We start from the raw sequence: 20,639 nt of genomic DNA on the forward strand, positions 1-20,639 counted from the left end.
TTTTCATTTAAAAAGTATCTTCCTTTATTTCAAATATGCTTTTAAAATATTTATTGAGCAGAGAAAAAGGAAGGGAGCTAAAAAGATGAAATAGATGTTGAGTTAACAGCTTTCTTCCGAGCTCTGGTGGACTTCAGACTTTAAATGTCTGTTGGAAAAAAAAAAAAGTTCTTATTTTAAAAGCATCTTCCTTTATTCTGAATGTTCTTTCATATACAAATATACTTGTTTTAAAAAATATGCTTAGCTAATCATAGATTACAATTTTTAAAAACATGTTCTCTGGTAAGATTAATATAATTAGAAAGAATTACAAATAATGTTGAAATAAATCATTTTACCATAAATATGGTTATCAAATTATACAAATGATACAGCACTTAAAATTTGCTGCTACATAAAACTTTTGGAGGCATTTTCATTTTTCTGTAATCTAAATTGCTCTAATACTAGAAAAAACACACAAAAAATAACATACCATCTTAATGACTTGAAATTATATTTGTAATAAATGTGGACTTCAATTGATACAATAATTTATTTTCCTAAATAAATAATCAAACAAAATTACATACGTGGCTCAAACTTCAATTCTCCAGCTGGCCCTGATGGAGGAATTCCTTGTTGTAATTTTTTTTGTTCCATCTGCTGTATGACCTGGTGAATGGAAAATGAAAGTTAAAAGTATAACTTGATTTTCTATCATATGTGTGACCTTTGACAAAGCACAACAAAGTAACTGAAAATTGTTTTCTAAAACAAAGATATTCAAACAATAAGATTTAGATTTGACCAGGTGCAATGGCTCACACCTATAGTCCCAACAATTTCAGAGGCCGAGATGGGAGGATCACTTGAGGCCAGGAGTCCCAGACCAGCCTCGGCAACATAGTGAGACCTGGTCTCTACAACATATATTAACATTAGCCAGGAACACTGGCATACACCTGTAGTCCTAGCTAGTGGGGAGGCTGACGTGGGAGGATCACTTAAGCCCAGGAGTTTGAGGCTGCAGTGAGCTATGATCACAGCGCTGTACTCCAGCCTGGGAGACAGGCTATCTCAAAATAAAATAAAATAATATAAAATAAAATTTAGATTAATATTCCACAAAAGTTTTAAAGTATTAAAATTTAAAATACTATAGCAATAGCAGTGTACTACAGTACAATGAAATATGTTACAAAAATACAGGCTTTTAACAAAGAACCTAAAATCTTTTTTAATGCCATAATCTTTTGACAAAATGCCACCTGATGATATTCCAGCTTCTGGGCCTCCAGTTGATCATGCTGACGTTGTAGCTCTTCTTTTTGTTTCTGAAGCTCATCTGCCTTCTTCTTAAGTTCATTTTCTTGTAAAGCAATAATATTTTCATATTCTTTTAGTTCTTCCTCTGTGAAGAACTGTTGCTGATCTAATGTCTAAAAGAAAAAAAATGAGGAAAGAATAATCTCAAAACTACAACAATAAAGTCTGATTTAGCTTTAAAATTCTATGGTTAGCAAAGTATAAAAGAGTATCTATAGGATTATGCCTTTGGGGTAAGAAGGAAGGGGAAATAAGTAATATATATTTATGTACTCATTTGAACAAAAGGAAAAACAGGAAGAGAAACTCAGAGATTCTCTTCTGGGATTGACGACTAAAGGCAAAGAGTGAGAACTGGGTAAAAGAGACAAAGAGAACGTGGGAAGAGAAATAAAATTTATCATCCCCCCCAATCCTCACTGAAACACCAAATTTTAACAGCTGTCTGCACACAGAAAAGCACAAGAAACAAACATCAGGTGAGCACTCACAGGACCTGATTTCAACTTCATATCACCTACAAAGACATTGAGAAGGGCCAAAGAGACAGTCTGGAATCACCTATGCCACCTCTCCCCCACCCCCTCGCAGCAGACCTGCAGCACAGAGAGTCTGTGCCCTCTGGGAAGGGAGCATAGCAACTGGGGGACTTTACATTGAACTTTGTGCTACCCTGTCACAGCAGAGAATAAAGGTGTGCTGGGCTCCACCAGTGTCCATGCATAGGAGCATTTGAACCAGCCCTAGCCAGAGGAGAATCGCCCATGCCAGCAATGGGTTCTGAATTTCCTGGCAAGCCTCACCATGCGGGCTGAAGTGCTCTGGGGCCCTAGGTAAACTTGAAAGGCAGTCTAGGAAAGAAGGACTATAATTCCTAGGCAACTCCTAGTGCTAGGCTGGGCTGAGAGACAGTGAACTAGGGTAGCAGGTGACCAGGGGAGATACCAGCTGGCGAGGCTAAGGGGATGCTTGTGCTACCCTCCCCCAACCTCAGGCAGTACAGCTTGCGGCTATGAAAGTGATTCCTGGCCGGGCGCGGTGGCTCAAGCCTGTAATCCCAGCACTTTGGGAGGCCGAGACGGGTGGATCACGAGGTCAGGAGATCGAGACCATCCTGGCTAACACGGTGAAACCCCGTCTCTACTAAAAAATACAAAAACTAGCCGGGCGAGGTGGCGGCGCCTGTAGTCCCAGCTACTCGGGAGGCTGAGGCAGGAGAATGGCGTGAACCCGGGAGGCGGAGCTTGCAGTGAGCTGAGATCCGGCCACTGCACTCCAGCCTGGGCGACAGAGCGAGACTCCGTCTCAAAAAAAAAAAAAAAAAAAAAAAAAAAAAAAAAAAAAAGACAGTGATTCCTTTCTTGAGGAAAGGAGAGGAAAAAGTAAAGAGGGCTTTGTTTTACATCTTGGATACCAGCTAAGCCATGGTAGGATAGGGCACCAGGCAGAATTGTGAGGTCCTGATTCCAGGCCCTAACTCCCAGGTGACATTTCTAGACATACCCTGGCCCAAAAGGAAAACTGCTGCCTTAAGGGAGCAGTCCTGGCAGGCTTCATCACTTGCTGAGTAAAGAGCCCTTGGGCCCTGAATAACCAGCGGCAAGACCCAGGGAGTATGCTCTGTGTCTTGGACTCTGAGATGTGCTGGCTTTGGGGTGACCCAGCACATTCCCAGCTGTAGTGGCTATGGTGAGAGACCCCTGTTTGAGGAAAGCAGAGGGAAAGTAAAGGCGATTTTTGTCTTGCACCCTAGGTACCAGCTTGGCCACAATGGGGTAGAGCAACAAGCAGGCTTTTGGGGTCCCCAAGTCCAGGCCTTGGCTCTTGGACAGCATTTCTGGACTTGCCTTGGGCCAGAGGGAAGCCCACTTCCCTGAAGGGTAAAGGCCTGGCAGCATTTACTGCAAGGTGACAGAAAAGCCCTCGGGCTTTCAGTAAATATCAGCAGTGGCTGGCAGAACCCCGTGTGGACCAGAGGTGGTGGTGGTAATGGCCACAGGGAGAGCGTCCTCTGCCTGTAGAAAGAGGAGTGAAGAGCAGGAAGGCTTTTGTACTGTGGTTTGAATGCCAGCTTAGCCACAGTAAAATAGAACATCAGGTAAATTGCCAGGGTTTTTTACTCCATTTCCTGGCTTCCAGACAGCATCTCTGGACACACTCAGGATCTGGGAGAACTTGCCACCATGAAGGAAAGGGCCTTGGTTAAGGCCCAGTGCTATGTTGGCTTCAGGCCTGACCCAGCACAGTTCCATGGTGATGCCCATAAGGGTACTTGCATCACCACACCTCCAGTTCCAGGTGGCTCAGCACACAAGAGAGAGACCATTTGTTTGGAAGACAGTAAGGGAAAAGAACAAGAGTCTCTGCCTGGTAATCTAGAGAATTCTTCCGGATCTTATCCAAGACCACCAAGGTGGTACTTTTAAGAGTCTGCAAAAATCACAGAATTACTGGACTTTGGGCCCAAGTCCCGTGGAATACCTGGAAAGCTTTCCGAAGAAGGATATGCACAAACAAGCCCAGAATATGAAGATTACAATAACTATCTAACTCTTCAATGCTCCGACACCAACAAACATCTACACACATCACCACCACCCAGGAAAACATGACCTAACCAAATGAATTAAATAAGGTACCAGGTTCCAATCCTGGAGAACCAGAGATATATGACCTTTCAGATACAGAATTCAAAATAGCTGTATTGAGGAAACTCAAAGAAATTCAAGATAACACAGAGAAGGAATTCAGAATTCTATCAGATAAATTCAACAAAGAGATCAAAATAATTAGAAAGAATCAAGCAGAAATTCTAGAGCTAAAAAATGGAATGGACATGCTGATGAATGCATCAGAGTCTCTTAATAGCAGAACTGATCAAGCAGAAGAAAGAATTACTGAGCTTGAAGACAGGCTATTTGAAAATACAGAGGACGCAAAGGAAAGAGAATGAAAAACAATGAAAGCATGCTTACAAGATCTAGAAAATAGCCTCAAAAGGGCAAATATGGGAGTTTTATTGGCCTTAAAGAGGAGACAGAGAAAGAGATAAGGGTAGACAGTTTATTCAAAGGAATACTATCAGAAATATTTCAACATTCAAGTGCAAAAAGGTTATAGAACACCAAGCAGATTTAACTCACGTCAGACTACCTCAAGGCATTTAATAATCAAACTACCAAAGGTCAAGTACAAAGAAAGGATCCTGGCCAGGCGTAGTGGCTCGCACCTGTAATCTTAGCACTTTGGGAGGCAGAGGTGGGCAGATCACTTGAGACCAGGATTTCAAGACCAGTCTGGCCAACATGGAAAAACCTCATCTCACCTAAAAAATATAAAAATTAGCCAGATGTGGCACACAGCTGTAATTCCAGCTGCTCAGGAGCCTAAACCACAAGAATCACTTGAACCTGAGAGGCAGAAGTTGCAGTGAGCCAAGATCACACCACTGTATTCCAGCCGGGGTAAGAGAACAAGACTCTGTGTCAGGTGCCAGATTTTTCAGTGGAAACCTTACAGGCCAAGAGAGACTGGTATGAAATATTTGCAGCACTGACCGGAAAAAAAATTTTTTTACCCTAGAATAGTATATTCACTGAAAATATCCTTTAAGCATGAAGGAGAAATAAAGACCTTCTCAGATAAACAAAAACTGAGGGACTGCATCAACACCAGACCTGTCCTATAAGAAATGTGAAAGGTAGTTCTTCAATCTGAAAGAAAAGGATGTTAATGAGAACAAAAAAATCATCTGAAGGTACAAAACTCACTGGTAAGTACACAGAAAAACACAGAATAATATCACACTGTAATTGCTGTATATAAACTTCTCTTGACTTAAGTAGAAAGGCCAAACAAGGAACCAATCAAAAATAACTAAAAATAAATAAAATAATAACTACAACTTTTCAAGACAGGCAATAAAATAAGATATAAAAAGTACGGTCAGGAGCAGTGGCTCAGGCCTGTAATCCCAGCACTTTGGGAGGCCGAGGCAGGCAGATCACTTGAGGTTGGGAGTTCGAGACCAGCCTGACCAACATGGAGAAACCCCATCTCTATTAAAAATACAAAAAATTAGCCGGGCGTGGTGGCGCATGCCTGTAATCCCAGCTACTCGGGAGGCTGAGGCAGGAGAATCGCTTGAACCCAGGAGGCAGAGGTTGTGGTGGGCTGAGATTGCGCCATTACACTCCAGTCTGGGTAACTAGAGCAAAACTCCGTCTCAACAACAACAACAAAAAAAACAAAGTAACAATGAGGCCAGGCACACTGGCTCATGCCTGTCTGTAATCCCAGCACTTTGGGAGGCTGAGGTGGGCAGATCACCTGAGGTTGGGAGTTTGAGACCAGCCTGACCAACATGGAGAAATCCTGTCTCTACTATAAATACAAAATTAGCTGGGCATGGTGGTACATGCCTGTAATCTCAGCTACTTGGGAGGCTGAGGCATGAGAATCGCTTGAACCCAGGGGGCGGAGGTTGTGATGAGCTGAGGTCTTGCCATTGCACTCCAGCCTGGGCAACAAGAGCGAAACTCTGTCTCAAAAAAAAAAAGAAAAGTAACAACGAAAAGTTAAAAAGCAGGGGGATGAAGTGGAAGTGTAAAGTGTTTATTTTCTTTTTGTATGGTTGTTTATGCAATCAGTGTTGTCATCAATTTAAAATAATGGGTTATATAATATTATTTGCAGGCCTCATGGTAATCTCAAATCTAAAAACATACAATTGATACACATACAAAAAAAGCAAGAAATTAGAGCATGCCACCAGAGAAAATCAGCTTCACGGAAAGGAAGACAGGAAGGAAGAAAAAGAAGACAGCGGCCGGGCGTGGTGGCTCAAGCCTGTAATCCCAGCACTTTGGGAGGCCGAGACGGGCGGATCACGAGGTCAGGAGATCGAGACCATCCTGGCTAACATGGTGAAACCCCATCTCTACTAAAAAGATACAAAAAAAAACTAGCCGGGCGAGGTAGTGGGCGCCTGTAGTCCCAGCTACTCGGGAGGCTGAGGCAGGAGAATGGCGTAAACCCGGGGGCAGTGAGCTGAGATCCGGCCACTGCACTCCAGCCCAGGTGACAGAGCGAGACTCCGTCTCAAAAAAAAAAAAAAAAAAAAAAAGACAGCAAAACAACCAGAAAAATAATGAAATGGCAGGAGTAAGTCCCTACTTATCAGTAATAATAACTTCGAAAGTAAATCAACTAAACTTTTCAATCAAGACAGAGAGTGTCTGAATAGATGAAAAAACAAGACCCAATGATCTGTTGCCTAAAAGAAACACACTTCACCTATAAAGACATACAGACTGAAAATAAAGAGATGGAAACAGATATTCCCTGCTAATGGAAACCAAAACACAGCAGGAGTAGCAGGAGCAGTACTTACATCAGACTAAAGAGAGGTCAAGACAAAAACTAAGAAGAGACAAAGAAAATGATAAATGGGTCCATTGAGCAAGAAGATATAATGATTATAAACAGATATGCACCCAACACTAGAACATCCAGATATATTAAGCAAATATTATTAGACCTAAAGACAAAGACAGGCCTCAATGCAATAACAGCTGAAGATTTCAACACCCCACTTTCAGCATCAGACAGAACTCCCAGACAGAAAATCAACAAAGTGACATTGGACATAATCTACACTATAGATCAAATGGATCTAATAGATATTTAACAAACATTTCATCCAACAGCTATAGCGTACACATTTTTCTCCTTAGCACATGGATCGTTCTCAAAGATAGACAATATGGGCCAGGCACGGTCGCTCACACCTGTAATCCTAGCACTTTGGAAGGCCGACGTGGGTGGATCACTTGAAGTCAGGAGTTCAAGACCAGCCTGACCAATATGGTAAACTCCATCTCTACTAAAAAGATACAAAAATTAGCCGAGCGTTGTGACACACATCTTTAATCTCAGCTACTCAGGCAGCTGAGACAAGAGAATCGCTTGAACCCAGGAGGTGGAGGTTGCAGTGAGCCAAGATCGCCCCACTGCACTCTGGCCTGGGCAACAGACTGAGGCTCTGTCTCAAAAATAAATAAATAAATAGACAAATAGACAATATGCTAGGTCACAAAACAAGTCTTAAAACATTCTGCTGAGCATGGTGGCTCATGCCAGTAATCCCAGCACTTTGGAAAGCCAAGGTGGGCGGATCACTTGAGGTTGGGAGTTCACGACTAGCCTGGCCAACATGGTGAAACCCCATTCCTACTAAAAATACAAAAATTAGCTGGGTGTGGTGGCATGCGCCTGTAATTCCAGCTACTTGGGAGGCTGACACACAAGAATTGCTTGAACCTGGAAGGTGAAGGTTGCAGTGAGCTGACATAGTGCCACTGCACTCCAGCCTGGGCAACAGAACAAGACTTTGTCTCAAAAAAAAAAAAAAAAAAAAATTCATAAAATAGAAATAATATTAAGCATCTTCTCTGACCACAATGGAATAAAACTACAAATCGATAATAAGAAGAATTTTGGAAACTATACAAACACATGGAAATGAAACAGTATGCTCCCGAATAACCAGTAGGTCAATGAAAAAATTAAGAAGGAAATTGAAACATTTCTTGAAACAACTGATAATGGAAACAACATAACAAATGCAGTACTAAGAGGGAAATTTATAGTTATAACTGTCTGTATCAAAAAAAGAAGAAAAATCTCAAATAAATAACCTAATAGTGCATCTTAACTAGAAAAGCAAGAGCAAACTAAATCCAAAATTAGTAGAAGAAACGAAAAAATAAAGATCAGAGCAGAAATAAATGAATATGAAATGAAGAAAACAATATAAAAGATCAATGAAACAAAAAGTTGGTTTTCTGAAGTTAAACAAAATTGACAAACCTTTAGCCATACTAAGAGACAAAGAGAGAAAACCCAAATAAATGAAATCAGAGATGAAAAAGGAGACATTACAACTGGTACTGCAGAAATTCAATGGATCATTAATGGCTACTATGAGCAACTATATGCCAATAAATTGGAAAATCTACAAGAAATGGACAAATTCCTAGACACATACAAACTACCAAGATTGAACTCGGAAGAAATCCAAAACCTGAACAGACCAATAACAAGTAATGAGATCAAGGCCATAATAAAAAGTCTCCCAGCAAAAAAATGCCCAGGACCCAATGGCTTCACTACTGAATTCTACCAAACCTTTAAAGAAAAACCAATGCAAATCCTACTCAAACTATTCCAAAAACTAAAGGAGGAAGGAATACTTTCAAACTCATTTGACAAGGCTCGTACTACCCTGATACCAAAACCAGACAAAGTCACATCAAAAAAAGAAAAGTACAAGCCAACAGCTCTGGTGGATATTAATGCAAAAATACTCAACAAAATAATAGCAAACTGAGTTCAACAATACATTAAAAAGATCATACATCATGGCCAACTGGGATTTATCCCTGTGATGCAAGGATGGGTCAACATACACAAATCAATACGATATATCATATCAACAGAATGAAGAACAAAAAATCATATGATCATTTCAATTGATGCTGAAAAAGCATTTGAAAAAATTCAACATCCCTTCATGATAAAAACCCTCAAAAAATGGGTATAGAACGAACATACCTTGATATAATAAAAGGCATATACAACAGACCCACAGCTAATATCATACTGAATGGGAAAAACTGAAAGTCTTTCCTCTTAGATCTGGAACACAACAAGGATGTCCACCATCACCACTGTTATTCAATGTAGTACTGGAAGTCCTAGCTAGATCAATCAGACAAGAAAAAGATATAAAGGGCATCCAAACTGGAATGGAAGAAGTCAAACTATCCTTGTTTGCAGATGATATGATCTTGTATTTGGGAAAAACCTAAAGACTCCACATACAAAAAAACTATTAGAACTGATAAATTTAGTAAATTTGCAGGATACAAAATCAACATACAAAAATCAGCAGCATTTATATATGCCAACAATAAAGCAATCTGAAAAAAGAAATTTAAAAATTAATCCCATTTACAATAGCCACAAATAAAATTAAATACATAGGAATTAACCAAAGAAGTTAAAATCTCTATAATGAAAACTATAAAACACAGATGAAAGAAACTGAAGAGGATATCAAAAAATGGAAAGATATTCCATGTTCAAAGATTGAAATAAACTATGTTGTGAAAATCTCCATACTACCCAAAGCAATCTACAAATTCAATGCAGTTCGTATCAAAATATCCAATGACATTTTTCACAGAAATAGATAAAACAATCCTAAAATTTATGTGAAACTACAAAAGACCTAGACTAACCAAAGCAAAAAGAACAAAACTGAAGGAATCACATCATCTGACTTCAAATTATCCTACAGAACTACAGTTACCAAAACACAATCGTACTGGCATAAAACCAGACATACAGGCCCAATGGAACAGAATAGAGAACCCAGAAACAAATCCACACACCTACTGTAAACTCGTTTTTGAAAAGGGTGCCAAGAACATACATTGGAGAAAATACAATCTCTTCAATAAATGGTGCTGGAAAACTGAACATCCATACGCAGAAGAATGAAATTTGATACCTATATGTTGCCTTATACAAAAATCAAATCCAAATGGATTAAAGACTTAACTCTAAGACCTCAAACTATCAAACTACTACAAGAAAACATTGAGGAAACTCTCCAGAACATTGACCTGGACAAAACATTCTTGAGTAATACCCATAAGCACAGACAACCAAAGCAAAAATAGACAAATTAGATCACATCAAGTAAAAAAGCTTCTGCAGAGCAAAGCAAAAAATCAACAAAGTGAAGGGATAACCCACAGAATGAGGGAAAATATTTGCAAACTATGCATCTGATAAGGGATTAATAACTAGAATATATAAGGGGTTCAAACAACTCTATAGGAAATTAATAATCTGACAAAATGGGCAAAAGATTTGAGTAGACATATCTCAAAAGAAGACATTAAATGGCAAACAGGCATATGAAAAAGTGCTCAACATCACTGACCATCAGAGAAACACAAATCAAAACTACAATGAGATACCATCTCACCCCAGTTAAAATGGCTTTTATCCAAAAGACAGGCAATAACAAATGTTGGCAAGGATGTGGAAAAAAGGGAACCCTCGTACACTGTTGGTAGGAATGTAAATTAATACAACCACTATGGAGAACAGTGTGGAAGTTCCTCAAAAAATTAAAAATAGAGTTAACATATGACCCAGCAATCTTAATGCAATCTTAACCCAAAAGAAAGAAAATTGGTATATCAAAGAGATATCTGTGTTTCCATGTTTGTTGCAGTACTGTTCACAATGGCTTAGATTTGGAAGCAAGCTAAGCATCCATCAACAGATAAATGGATGAAGAAAACGTGGTACTTATATACAATGGAGTATTATTTCAGCCATAAAAAAAGAATGAGATTGTCATTTGCAACACCATGGATGGAACTGGAGGTCATTACATTAAGTGAAATAAACCAGGCACAGAAAGACAAAGATCACATGTTCCTACTTATCTGTGGGATCTAAAAATCAAAATAATTGAACTCGTGGAGATAGAGAATAGAAGAATGGTTACCAGAGGCTGGGAAAGGTGTGGAGTTGGGGAGTGGTGGGGACAGTTAATGGGTACCAAAAACAAATAGAATGAATAAAACCCAGTGTTTCATAGTACAACAGGGGGGCTACAGTCAATAATAATTTATTGGACATTTGAAAATAACTAAAAGAGTATAATTGGATTGCTTGTAACACAAAGGATAAATGCTTGAGGGGATGGATACCCAATTTTCCATTATGTAATTATTACACATCGCGTGCCTCTACCAAAATATCTAAGTAACCCGTAAATATATACACATACTATGTATGCACACACAATAAATTTTAATTATTAAAAAAAAAGAAAAAACTTGTCTGAATACACCTTTTCTGTATAGATTCAATTTTTGGAAACGTTTTAATGTTTCACATACTCAAGATAAGAAAATTAAAATTGGCCGGGCACGGTGGCTCAAGCCTGTAATCCCAGCACTTTGGGAGGCCGAGACGGGCGGATCACGGGGTCAGGAGATCGAGAAAATTAAAATCAACAAGACAGGAAAATCCTAAAACTTGAATAGAAAAACAGAAGTAAATAAATAGTACTTTTATTTTAAATGAATAAAATAACCCACGGAACAGAGAGGAAAAAAATGAACTAACCCAAGTAATTTTTGATCATAGTATTTGTACAATATGCCTTCAAGTTAAAAATAACAACGACAAAATCTTTTTTTTTTTTTTTTTTGAGACAGTCTTGCTCTGTCATCCAGGCTGAAGTGCTGGGGTGCAATCTCGGCTCACTGCAACCTCCGTCTCCCAGGTTCAAGTGATTCTCCTGCCTCGGCCTTCTGAGCAGCTGGGATTACAGGAATGCGCCACCACTCCCCCTGCTAATTTTTGTATTTTTAATAGAGACAGGGTTTCATCATGTTGGCCAGGTGTCAAACTCCTTATATCAGGTGATCCGCCCACCTTGGCCTCGCAAAGTGCTGAGATGTTACAGACATGAGCTACTGCACTGGCCCCAACAACAACAAAATCTAAACAAAATTTAAAGTCTTATTTAACAGAGGCATGGATTAGTATTTTGAAACTTCTTGTACATTCTAGGATTGAGTGAATAAATGAAATATTTTTAAGGAAAAGGGAGTTAGGTTTTGCGTGAAATATGGCAAAAGATAGAATGCTAAGTTGAAATCAAAGTTGTTGCACATATGTTCATTGCAGCACTCTTTACAACAGCAAAGACATAGAATCAACCTAAATACCCAACCTAAATGAGTAAATAAAGAAATGTGGTACATATACACCATGGAATACTATGCAGCCATAAAAAAGAACGAAATCACATCCCCTGTAGGAACATGGATGAACCTGGAGGCCGGTATCTTTAGCAAACTAATGCAGAAACAGAAAACCAAATACTGCATGTTCTCACTTATAAGTGGGAGCTAAATGATGATAAACACATGGACACATAGAGAGGAACAACACACACTGGGGCCTATGGGAAGATGGAGGGCAGGAGGAGGAGGAGGATCAGGAAAAATAACTAATGGGTATGAGGGCTTAATACCTGGGTAATAAAATAATCTGTAAAACAAAACCTCATGACACAAGTTTATATATATAAACTATATAATAAACCTGCACACGTACTCCTGAACTTTAAAAAATTAAAATGAAAAAAAAGAAGTCAGAGGTGTTGGATTGCAATTGGAGATATCAGTGTAAATTCATGAGTTTTAATATATATTGATAGATATGTAGAAATGAATATTATATAGGTGTGTATATGTGTATATGTGTGCATGTATGTGTGTACATATACACATCTATATTATATACATACTCTTTTAATTCCCCAGCTCTGTCATCTGACAAGACCTTGTAAGCAATGACACTGCAGTAGCAAGGAGCACATCCAGGGCCCAGATCTTGGTCTGCAGTATCGATCTCCACTAAAAGGAACCAGGGCTCCTCAGAAAAATGGGTCATTCTGGGTTGCGTCAGGGAAAGGATAAGGTAAGTCTTGAACATCCTGATATACTACAACTAAGAAAGTCCCCAAAGAATGATTTGGACATGTCAGAAGGACACAAAAGCCAGTCTGAAGAAACTCTCACTGGCCAAGTCTGGGACAATTTGAGTATGGAAACAATGATGGTAAAGATTAGAGCTTATTGAATAAAAGAAACCGGCCGGGCACGGTGGCTCAAGCCTGTAATCCCAGCACTTTGGGAGGCCGAGACGGGTGGATCACGAGGTCAGGAGATCGAGACCATCCTGGCTAACACAGTGAAACCCCGTCTCTACTAAAAATACAAAAAAAAAAAACAAAAAAAAAAAACTAGCCGGGCGAGGTGGCGGGCGCCTGTAGTCCCAGCTACTCCGGAGGCTGAGGCAGGAGAATGGCGTGAACCCGGGAGGCGGAGCTTGCAGTGAGCTGAGATCCGGCCACTGCACTCCAGCCCGGGGGACAGAGCAAGACTCCGTCTCAAAAAAAAAAAAAAGAAACCACAAGTCTATACCAATATAAATAGAAGGTCAAGGGGAAGGAATAGCTTTTCATTACAGTAGAAAGCCAACTAACAAATGTAGAAGGGATGATCAGCTTAGAAAATCTCCATTTGTCTACCATCACAGTAATAATTCTAGCTAGAATCATCAATGGACATCATAATACATTCACATATTCTCAAAGTATTTTTTTTAATTTTTTTATTTTTAGAGACTGGGTCTCACTACATTGCCCAGACTGGTCTCAAACTCCTGGGCTCAAGCTGTCCTCCTGCCTCCTAAGTAGCTGGGCCTACAGGTGGGCACCACCATGCTCAGCTCTGATATGTTTAAAGAGTGCACATATTTTTAATGGTGGATTTATAAATTGGTGTAAGTCTTTTGAAAAGCAATTTTGCAGAAGAATTCGCCCTTCTCTATCCCTCTACTTATATCAGTGTAGACTCGTGTCTTCTTGTTTTATTCAATAAGTTCTAATCCTTATCATCATTATTTCCATGTTCAAATTGTCCCAGATTTGGCCAGTGGGAGTTTCTTCAAACTGGCTTTTGTGTCTTTGTGACATGTCTGTATCATTCTTTAGCGACTTCCTTGCTTTCAGTATATCAGGATGTTCAAGCCTTAAAAACAGCCTTAAAAATATTCCCTGGGTCCTGGTAATGCTACACTGAGAATCTACCCTATAAAACAACCCTAATCACATAAAAAGTTTTATACAAAAATGTATTTGTAGCAGCATTTTCTTTTTAAAATAGCATTAAAAAATGAAATAATCTAAATGTCTAACCCTGAAAAAATGTTTATATACCTCCATAGCTTTTAAAACAAGGTTTACAAATATTACGTGAAAATACTTTTGATATGATGTTGAATGATTTTTTTTTTTTTTTTTTTTAAAGCTGACTTCTGTCTGGGCACAGTACTCACATCTGTAATCCCAGTACTTTGGGAGGCCAAGGCGGGCAGATTGCTTGAGCTCAGGAGTTCAAGACCAGCCTGGGCAACATGGCAAGATCCTGCCTCTATTAAAAATACAAAAAAAAAAAAAAAAGATCCAGGCATGGTGGTGCATGCCTGTGGTCTCAGCTACTTAGGAGGCTGAGGGGGGAGGATCACTTGAGCCGGGGTGGGTTGAAGGGGGTGGGGGCAGAGGTTGCAGTGAGCTGAGATCACACCACTGTACTCCAGCCTGGGTGACAGAGCGAGACCCTGTCTTCACTTTTCCTAAAATTATTAAAAAAAAAAAAAAAAAAAAAAAAAGGCTGACTTCTTTCCAGGCACAGTGGTTCACACATTTTGGGGAGGCTGAGGCAGGAGGATTCCTTGAGCTCAGGAGTTCGGGACCAGCCTGTGCAATATAGTGAGACCCAGTCTGTATTTATAAAATAAAAAAATAAAAACTGACTTCTGATTCTCTCACTATGGTGGGCTAGACAAGATACTTTTTAAAATACGAAAGGTAAAATAATAACTTTACGTCAAAAAATCTGGTAGACACTACCTTAACAAAATGATCAAAGCTACCATTACCAGTTATGGGGATCCTCAACATGTGCTTTCGAATAGGATACACTGAGCATCTCTTCTGTGGTAATCAAGGGACACTGTACAACATAGTAGTCTGTCCTCTTGAAAACCTGTTTCAGATTGAAGGAGACTAGAAAGACATTACAACTGAATTCAGTGTATCATCTTGGATTTTCTTTTGTTATAAAGGATATTGTTGGGAAAATTGACAAAATCTCACTAAGTCTAGAGATCGGAGAAGAGTACCATGTGTGTAGTATTGATAATTTTACTGTAATTATATAAGGTAAATCCTTGTTTGCAAGAAATAAACTTAGGTATTTTAGGTTATTTTAGGTTAAAGTGGCATGATGTGTAATTTACTCTCAAGCAATTCAAAACTATGTATGTACATATATACATATGTTTATATATACATACATATACATATGTACATACATTACAACATAATTATATGTTATACATACACACACACAGAGATTAAAAATAGAGAGGAGGGAAAAAGAGAGAAAGATAAAGCAAACATAGTTAAATCTGGTTGAAATGTATTCAGGGATTTCCTGTCTATTCCTGCAACTCTTGTAAATCTGAAATTATGTCAAAATGTTAAGTATGTAATTATCTATTGATCTTCTAGTCTACACCAGACACACTAAAGGGAATGTATATACAAATAATTTTAGCATTCTTCTTCTTCACGAAAGTCAAGAAACATTTCAAACGTTAGACAAAAAAAAATACAAAAAGAAGCTGACTTTTCTGATGTCAAACTAAAAGGGCCAACTGTCCCAATTTGCCCAAAAATGTCTGGTTTTAGCAATGAAAAGTTCCACATCCTTGGAAATTCCTTAGTCCTGGGTAAACGAGAATAGCTGTTCACACTTTCTCAAACAATTTTCTGGACAATTAAAATTTTAATTTAAATAGTAATCTTTTCAGTTTTTATGTAGAAAAAGACCATGTTCTTTCTTCCATCCATTTTGGTTGGTGCCTCTCAACTATTCTTTTCAAGTTGTCTATGCATTCACTTAAACACAGTTGACTGTGTTACAAGTTGATATACTTTTCTGGAGCAATCTGCCAAGATATACTGAGAAATTTTAAAAACTGTTCATAAATCTTAAGAATAGTTCTATTCCTGGGAGTTAATCCCAGGGAAATCATTATAGATTGCCCAAAAATGTGCGGAGAAATGGATAGTCATCACAGTGTCATTACAGTAAAATACTGGAATTTACCCAAAATGTCTAAATCTGGAGAAATGGATATATAAATTATGCTGCATGTTATATATATAACTGCATGTTAGGTAGCCATTTTAAAAATCATGTTTTTGAAGAATGATATTAAAAAGTTTGCAAAATATTGTTAAATTTTTAAAAAGTATTTCATCAACATACAAAGTCATTTAAACAGCATGAAGCCATTTTAAAAAATATATAAATATTATCAGCCTGGTGCAGTGACTCACGCCTGTAATCCCAGCACTTTGGGAGGCCGAGGCGGGTGAATCATGAGGTCACGAGTTCAAGATCAGCCTGGCCAAGATGGTGAAACCCCGTCTCTACTAAAAATACGAAAATTAGCCAGGCGTGGTGGCAGGCACCTGTAATCCCAGTTACTTGGGAGGCTGAGGCAAAGAACTGTTTGAACCCGGGAGGCGGAGGTTGCAGTGAGCTGAGGTAGTGCCACTGCACTCCAGCCTAGATGACAGAGCAAGACTCTGTCTCAAAAAAATAAATAAATAAATATGAATATATGTATATGTGTGAATTTAAAATGAGACAATACCTTATTTACATACTGTATGCTATATGTGAATATACTATATATACAAACTGCATACTATTCCAAATTAACATAATACAATGCATAACTTGAGAATCTACCTCTGAGCAGTAAAATTATAGGTGAATTCTAATTTATTCTTTCAATGTGTCTATATTTCTAATTTTCAATAACGAATCCTATTTTATACTTTGAAAAAAAGTATAATTTTTAAAAGACTTCTAATTTTATGCAGTGTGATTATAAACAAGAAATAAATTGCTACAAGCTTTCCAAGAAATCAAGTTCATTATTTTATAGTGACATTTACATAAAAAACCCAAGATAGCAAGACTATACATGCAAACATAATGGGGAATAAAAGTTAAAAGTACAATAGACTGACGTAGAAGTTGTTGAACCATACATCTCATATAGAGTAGGTTTTATTACCTCCCAGCTATCTGGCTCCAAGAATTCTTTTTTTTCTGTGGCTTTCAAAAACTCCTCCAGAGTCACCAATCTGTCTTTGTTAGTATCAACCTGATTAAAAGAAAATGTATACATAATACAAAGTAAATCTTTCTCATATTATTTAGACACTATCAACTGTCTTGTAATAGATGCCACTACACAAACATACAGAAATTAGGACTCACCTAACATCCACAGAAACTGGAGGAAAAAAAATAACAGAGCACTCAACATTATACTAGAATTACAAAATAAATATCTTTCTCTTCTATATAATTCAAATTGGAAAATATGAGATATCTATATACCTAATGCCCCCAAAACCACTAAGTTTCAGTCAGCTGATCTGAGTGGTTAAGTGACTGGTATCATCTTCCTACTTTACCATAAGATGTATAATCCCTCTTGAAGCCAAGTTCTTCAGTAAGAAAAAGAACCATTCCAGAAAGAGGACGGTTTTAGCCAAGAGTAAAGGAGGTTAAACTAAAATGTTCCCAACACTTTTTCTTAAAAAAACACAATTACCTAAATCAAAACTAAAGCTGACAACCTCTCCAAATCCTCTTGCATAGCTGTTACAGCCTGTGGCAAATTTCGTTACAAAGGTGTACTGTATAATGGTCAAAGAAATTCACTTGATAGTTGGGATGTCAGCAGTCAACAGACATCCCAATTTAGCATTTACAGCTCAAAAATTCAGAAGAAAGTTACTGAAGCAAAATAGTGGGATTCAGTTACCCTGCATATGATGCCTATATCAGAGTTTTTGGCTTAGAGGGAGGAGAGGCAGAGCAAGAACTGCAGAGAAAGGCAAATATTTAAATGAGGGTAGCCATTAGATGGACCATGGACATCTGAGCACAGACTCAGTGGATGTAAGACCTCGTGATGATTTAAAAAGGAGTATTCCAGAAAAAAGAAATATTAAGTCCAAATGCTCTAAAATGGGAACAAGCTTGATGAGAGGTAAACATCAGAAGGCCAGTGTGGCCAGAGGAGAGAGAGTCACAGTGAGCAAGGCAAGGATGAAGTCACGAATCTTTTGGAAATAGGAGGGATTTGGGATCATATTACAAGGGAAATTGCAAGCCACTGAAGTATTTCTATGCAAGAGAGCACGTGACCTGATTTATGCTTTTAAGAGCTTACCCTGCCTACTTACGAAGAAGTGTCTGCAGTGGGGTAAGGAACAGAAGCAGAGATGCCAGTTAGGAGACTTGCTTGGACTTGATTGGTATTAAATAGTAGTGGAAGTGGGGGGAAGTGGTCAAATTCTGGATCTGTTTGAAAGATAGATCAAATAGAACTTATAGAGGAAATGCAGGATATGAGGAAAGAAGTTAAGGATGACTTAGCCTGAGCAACTAGATGAATTATGATTAATTTGTTGAAATGAAAAAGGCTGAAGAAGGAACAGATCTGGGTTTGAAGAAAATGTGAGTTAAACACAAGGAGAACTGTCAAGCAGATACAACCCTGGAACTCAGAGAAAGGAGACAGCTGAAGATAAAAATACTGAACTCACCAGCATACATGCAAATACAGAGCATATATAGAGACATGGGACTCCACACTACCACCTAAGGAGAGAATGAAGCTAGAAAGAAGAACACAGCCAAGGGATGGGCCCAGGGCAATGCAACATGCAGAACTTGGAAACACTAAGAAAAGCCAGCAAAGAAGAGAGAGTGGGGTATGAAGAAATTGAGGAGGTGTGGTTTCCCAAAAGTAAGTGAAGAAACCATTTCAAGAAAGAGGGAGGCATCAACTGTATCAAATGTTGCCAAGGGGTCAAGTAAGATGAGGCCACTGGACTTGACAAGATAGGGGTCATCCAATGGGAGGATTTTTAAATGGAATGATTGAGGCTACAGCACAGATTAAGACGAAAAGGAAAGGTGAAGAATTAACAGGAAGAGGAAGAATAGACAACTCTTTGAAGAGAAACAGAGAAATGAGGCAGTAACCAGAGGTTGTTTTTTGTTTTTGTTTTTCAGTACTGAAAAAAGGGTTTGGTTTGGTTTGGTGTGGTTTGGTGTGGTGTGTGGTGTGGTGTGGTTTGGTTTTGAGATGAAGTCTTGCTGTGTCACCCAGGCTAGAGTACAGTGGTGTAATCTTGGCTCACCACAAACTCTGCCTGCTGGGTCCAAGCAATTCGCATGCTTCAGCCTCCCAAGTAGCTGGAATTATAGGTATACAGCACCACACCCGGCTAATCTTTGTATTTTTAGTAGACACAGGGTTTCACCATGTTTGCCAGGCTGGTCTCGAGCTTCTGACCTCAAGTGATCCACTTGCCATGGCCTCCCAAAGTGTTGGGATTACAGGCGTGAGCTATCATGCCCAGCCCCCCAAAAAAGGTTTTATACCTGATATGCAGTAACATCTTTATCTTTTAGAATATTTTAAAGTAGTTACAAATTATTTTATTCATACTAAAGGCATCTAGTATAATAATCTGGATCAAAAATGCAAACTTCAGCCTGGACAACATAGCAAGACCTTGTGTCTCCAAAAATTAAAAAGTTAGCTGGCAGCCTGGGCAACATGGCAAAAGACATACCGTCTCTTAAAAAAAAAAAAAAAAAAAAAAATTCGGCCTGGTGTGGGGGCTCATGCCTGTAATCCCAGCCAGCACTCTGGGAGGGCGAGGTGGGTGGATCACTTGAGGTCAGGAGTTCAAGACCAGCCTGGCAAACATGGTGAAACCCCATCTCTACTAAAAATACAAAAATCAGCCAGGTGTGGTAGTGCATGACTGCAATCCCAGCTACTCAGGAGGCTGAGGCAGGAGAATCACTTGAACCCGGGAGGCGGAGGTTGCAGTGAGCCAAGATAGCACCACTGCACTCCAGCCTAGGTGAAAGAGTGAGACTATGTCTCAAAAACAAACAAAAAAGGTTGGTGGCTCACACCTGTAATCCCATCTATAATCCCAGCATTTTGGGAGGCCAAGGTGGATGGATCACCTGAGGTCAGGAGTTCAAGACCAGCCTGGCCAACATGGGGAAACCCTGTCTCTACTAAAAATAAAAAATAAAAAACAGATGTGGTGGTGGGTGCCTGTAATCCCTTCTACTCAGGAAGCTGAGGCAGGAGAATCACTTGAATCTGGAAGGTGGAGGTTGCAGTGAGCCGAGATCATGCCACTGCACTCCAATGTGGGTGACAGAGTGAGACTCCATCTCAAAAAAAAAAAAAAAAATTAGCTAGGCATGGTGGCTCCAGCTGGTGGTCCCTCCTCAGTCTCAGGAGGCTGAGACAGTAGGATTGCTTCAGCCCAGGAGGTTGAGGCTGCAGTGAGCCATGATTTGCACCACTGCACTCCAGCCTAGGCAACAGAGCAAGACTCTGTCTCAAAAAAAACAAAACAAAACAAAACAAAACAAAACAAAAACACGCAAACTCCATTTAAATATAAATTCTGTATATTTTCCATCTTAAAGTAAGATTTATTGCAAGAATTAAATAATATATAGAAATAA

At 39.0% G+C, this 20,639-nt stretch overlaps 1 protein-coding gene across 10 annotated transcripts in view; it reads right to left on the bottom strand.

Annotated features, from left to right (window-relative positions):
* NUCB2 (nucleobindin 2) overlaps positions 1-20,639 on the bottom strand; it is a 65,931-nt gene continuing 45,292 nt past the window's right edge. For 6 of the 10 annotated variants that reach the window (XM_033208114.1, XM_033208112.1, XM_033208110.1 and 3 more), the window contains 4 exons: positions 17,134-17,223; positions 1,254-1,424; positions 576-657; positions 1-148 (listed from right to left, as the gene is read on the bottom strand). In XM_033208114.1, coding sequence (XP_033064005.1) covers positions 141-148; positions 576-657; positions 1,254-1,424; positions 17,134-17,223 — 351 coding nt within the window. In that variant the 3' untranslated portion in view covers positions 1-140. The remainder of the gene's footprint in view (positions 149-575; positions 658-1,253; positions 1,425-17,133; positions 17,224-20,639) is intronic. The other 4 variants (XM_033208117.1, XM_033208118.1, XM_033208116.1 and 1 more) reach the window with 1 other exon arrangement.

This window comes from Trachypithecus francoisi, unplaced genomic scaffold, assembly GCF_009764315.1.
Source record: "Trachypithecus francoisi isolate TF-2019V2 unplaced genomic scaffold, Tfra_2.0 Lachesis_group8, whole genome shotgun sequence".
NCBI classification, from domain to species: Eukaryota; Metazoa; Chordata; class Mammalia; order Primates; family Cercopithecidae; genus Trachypithecus; species Trachypithecus francoisi.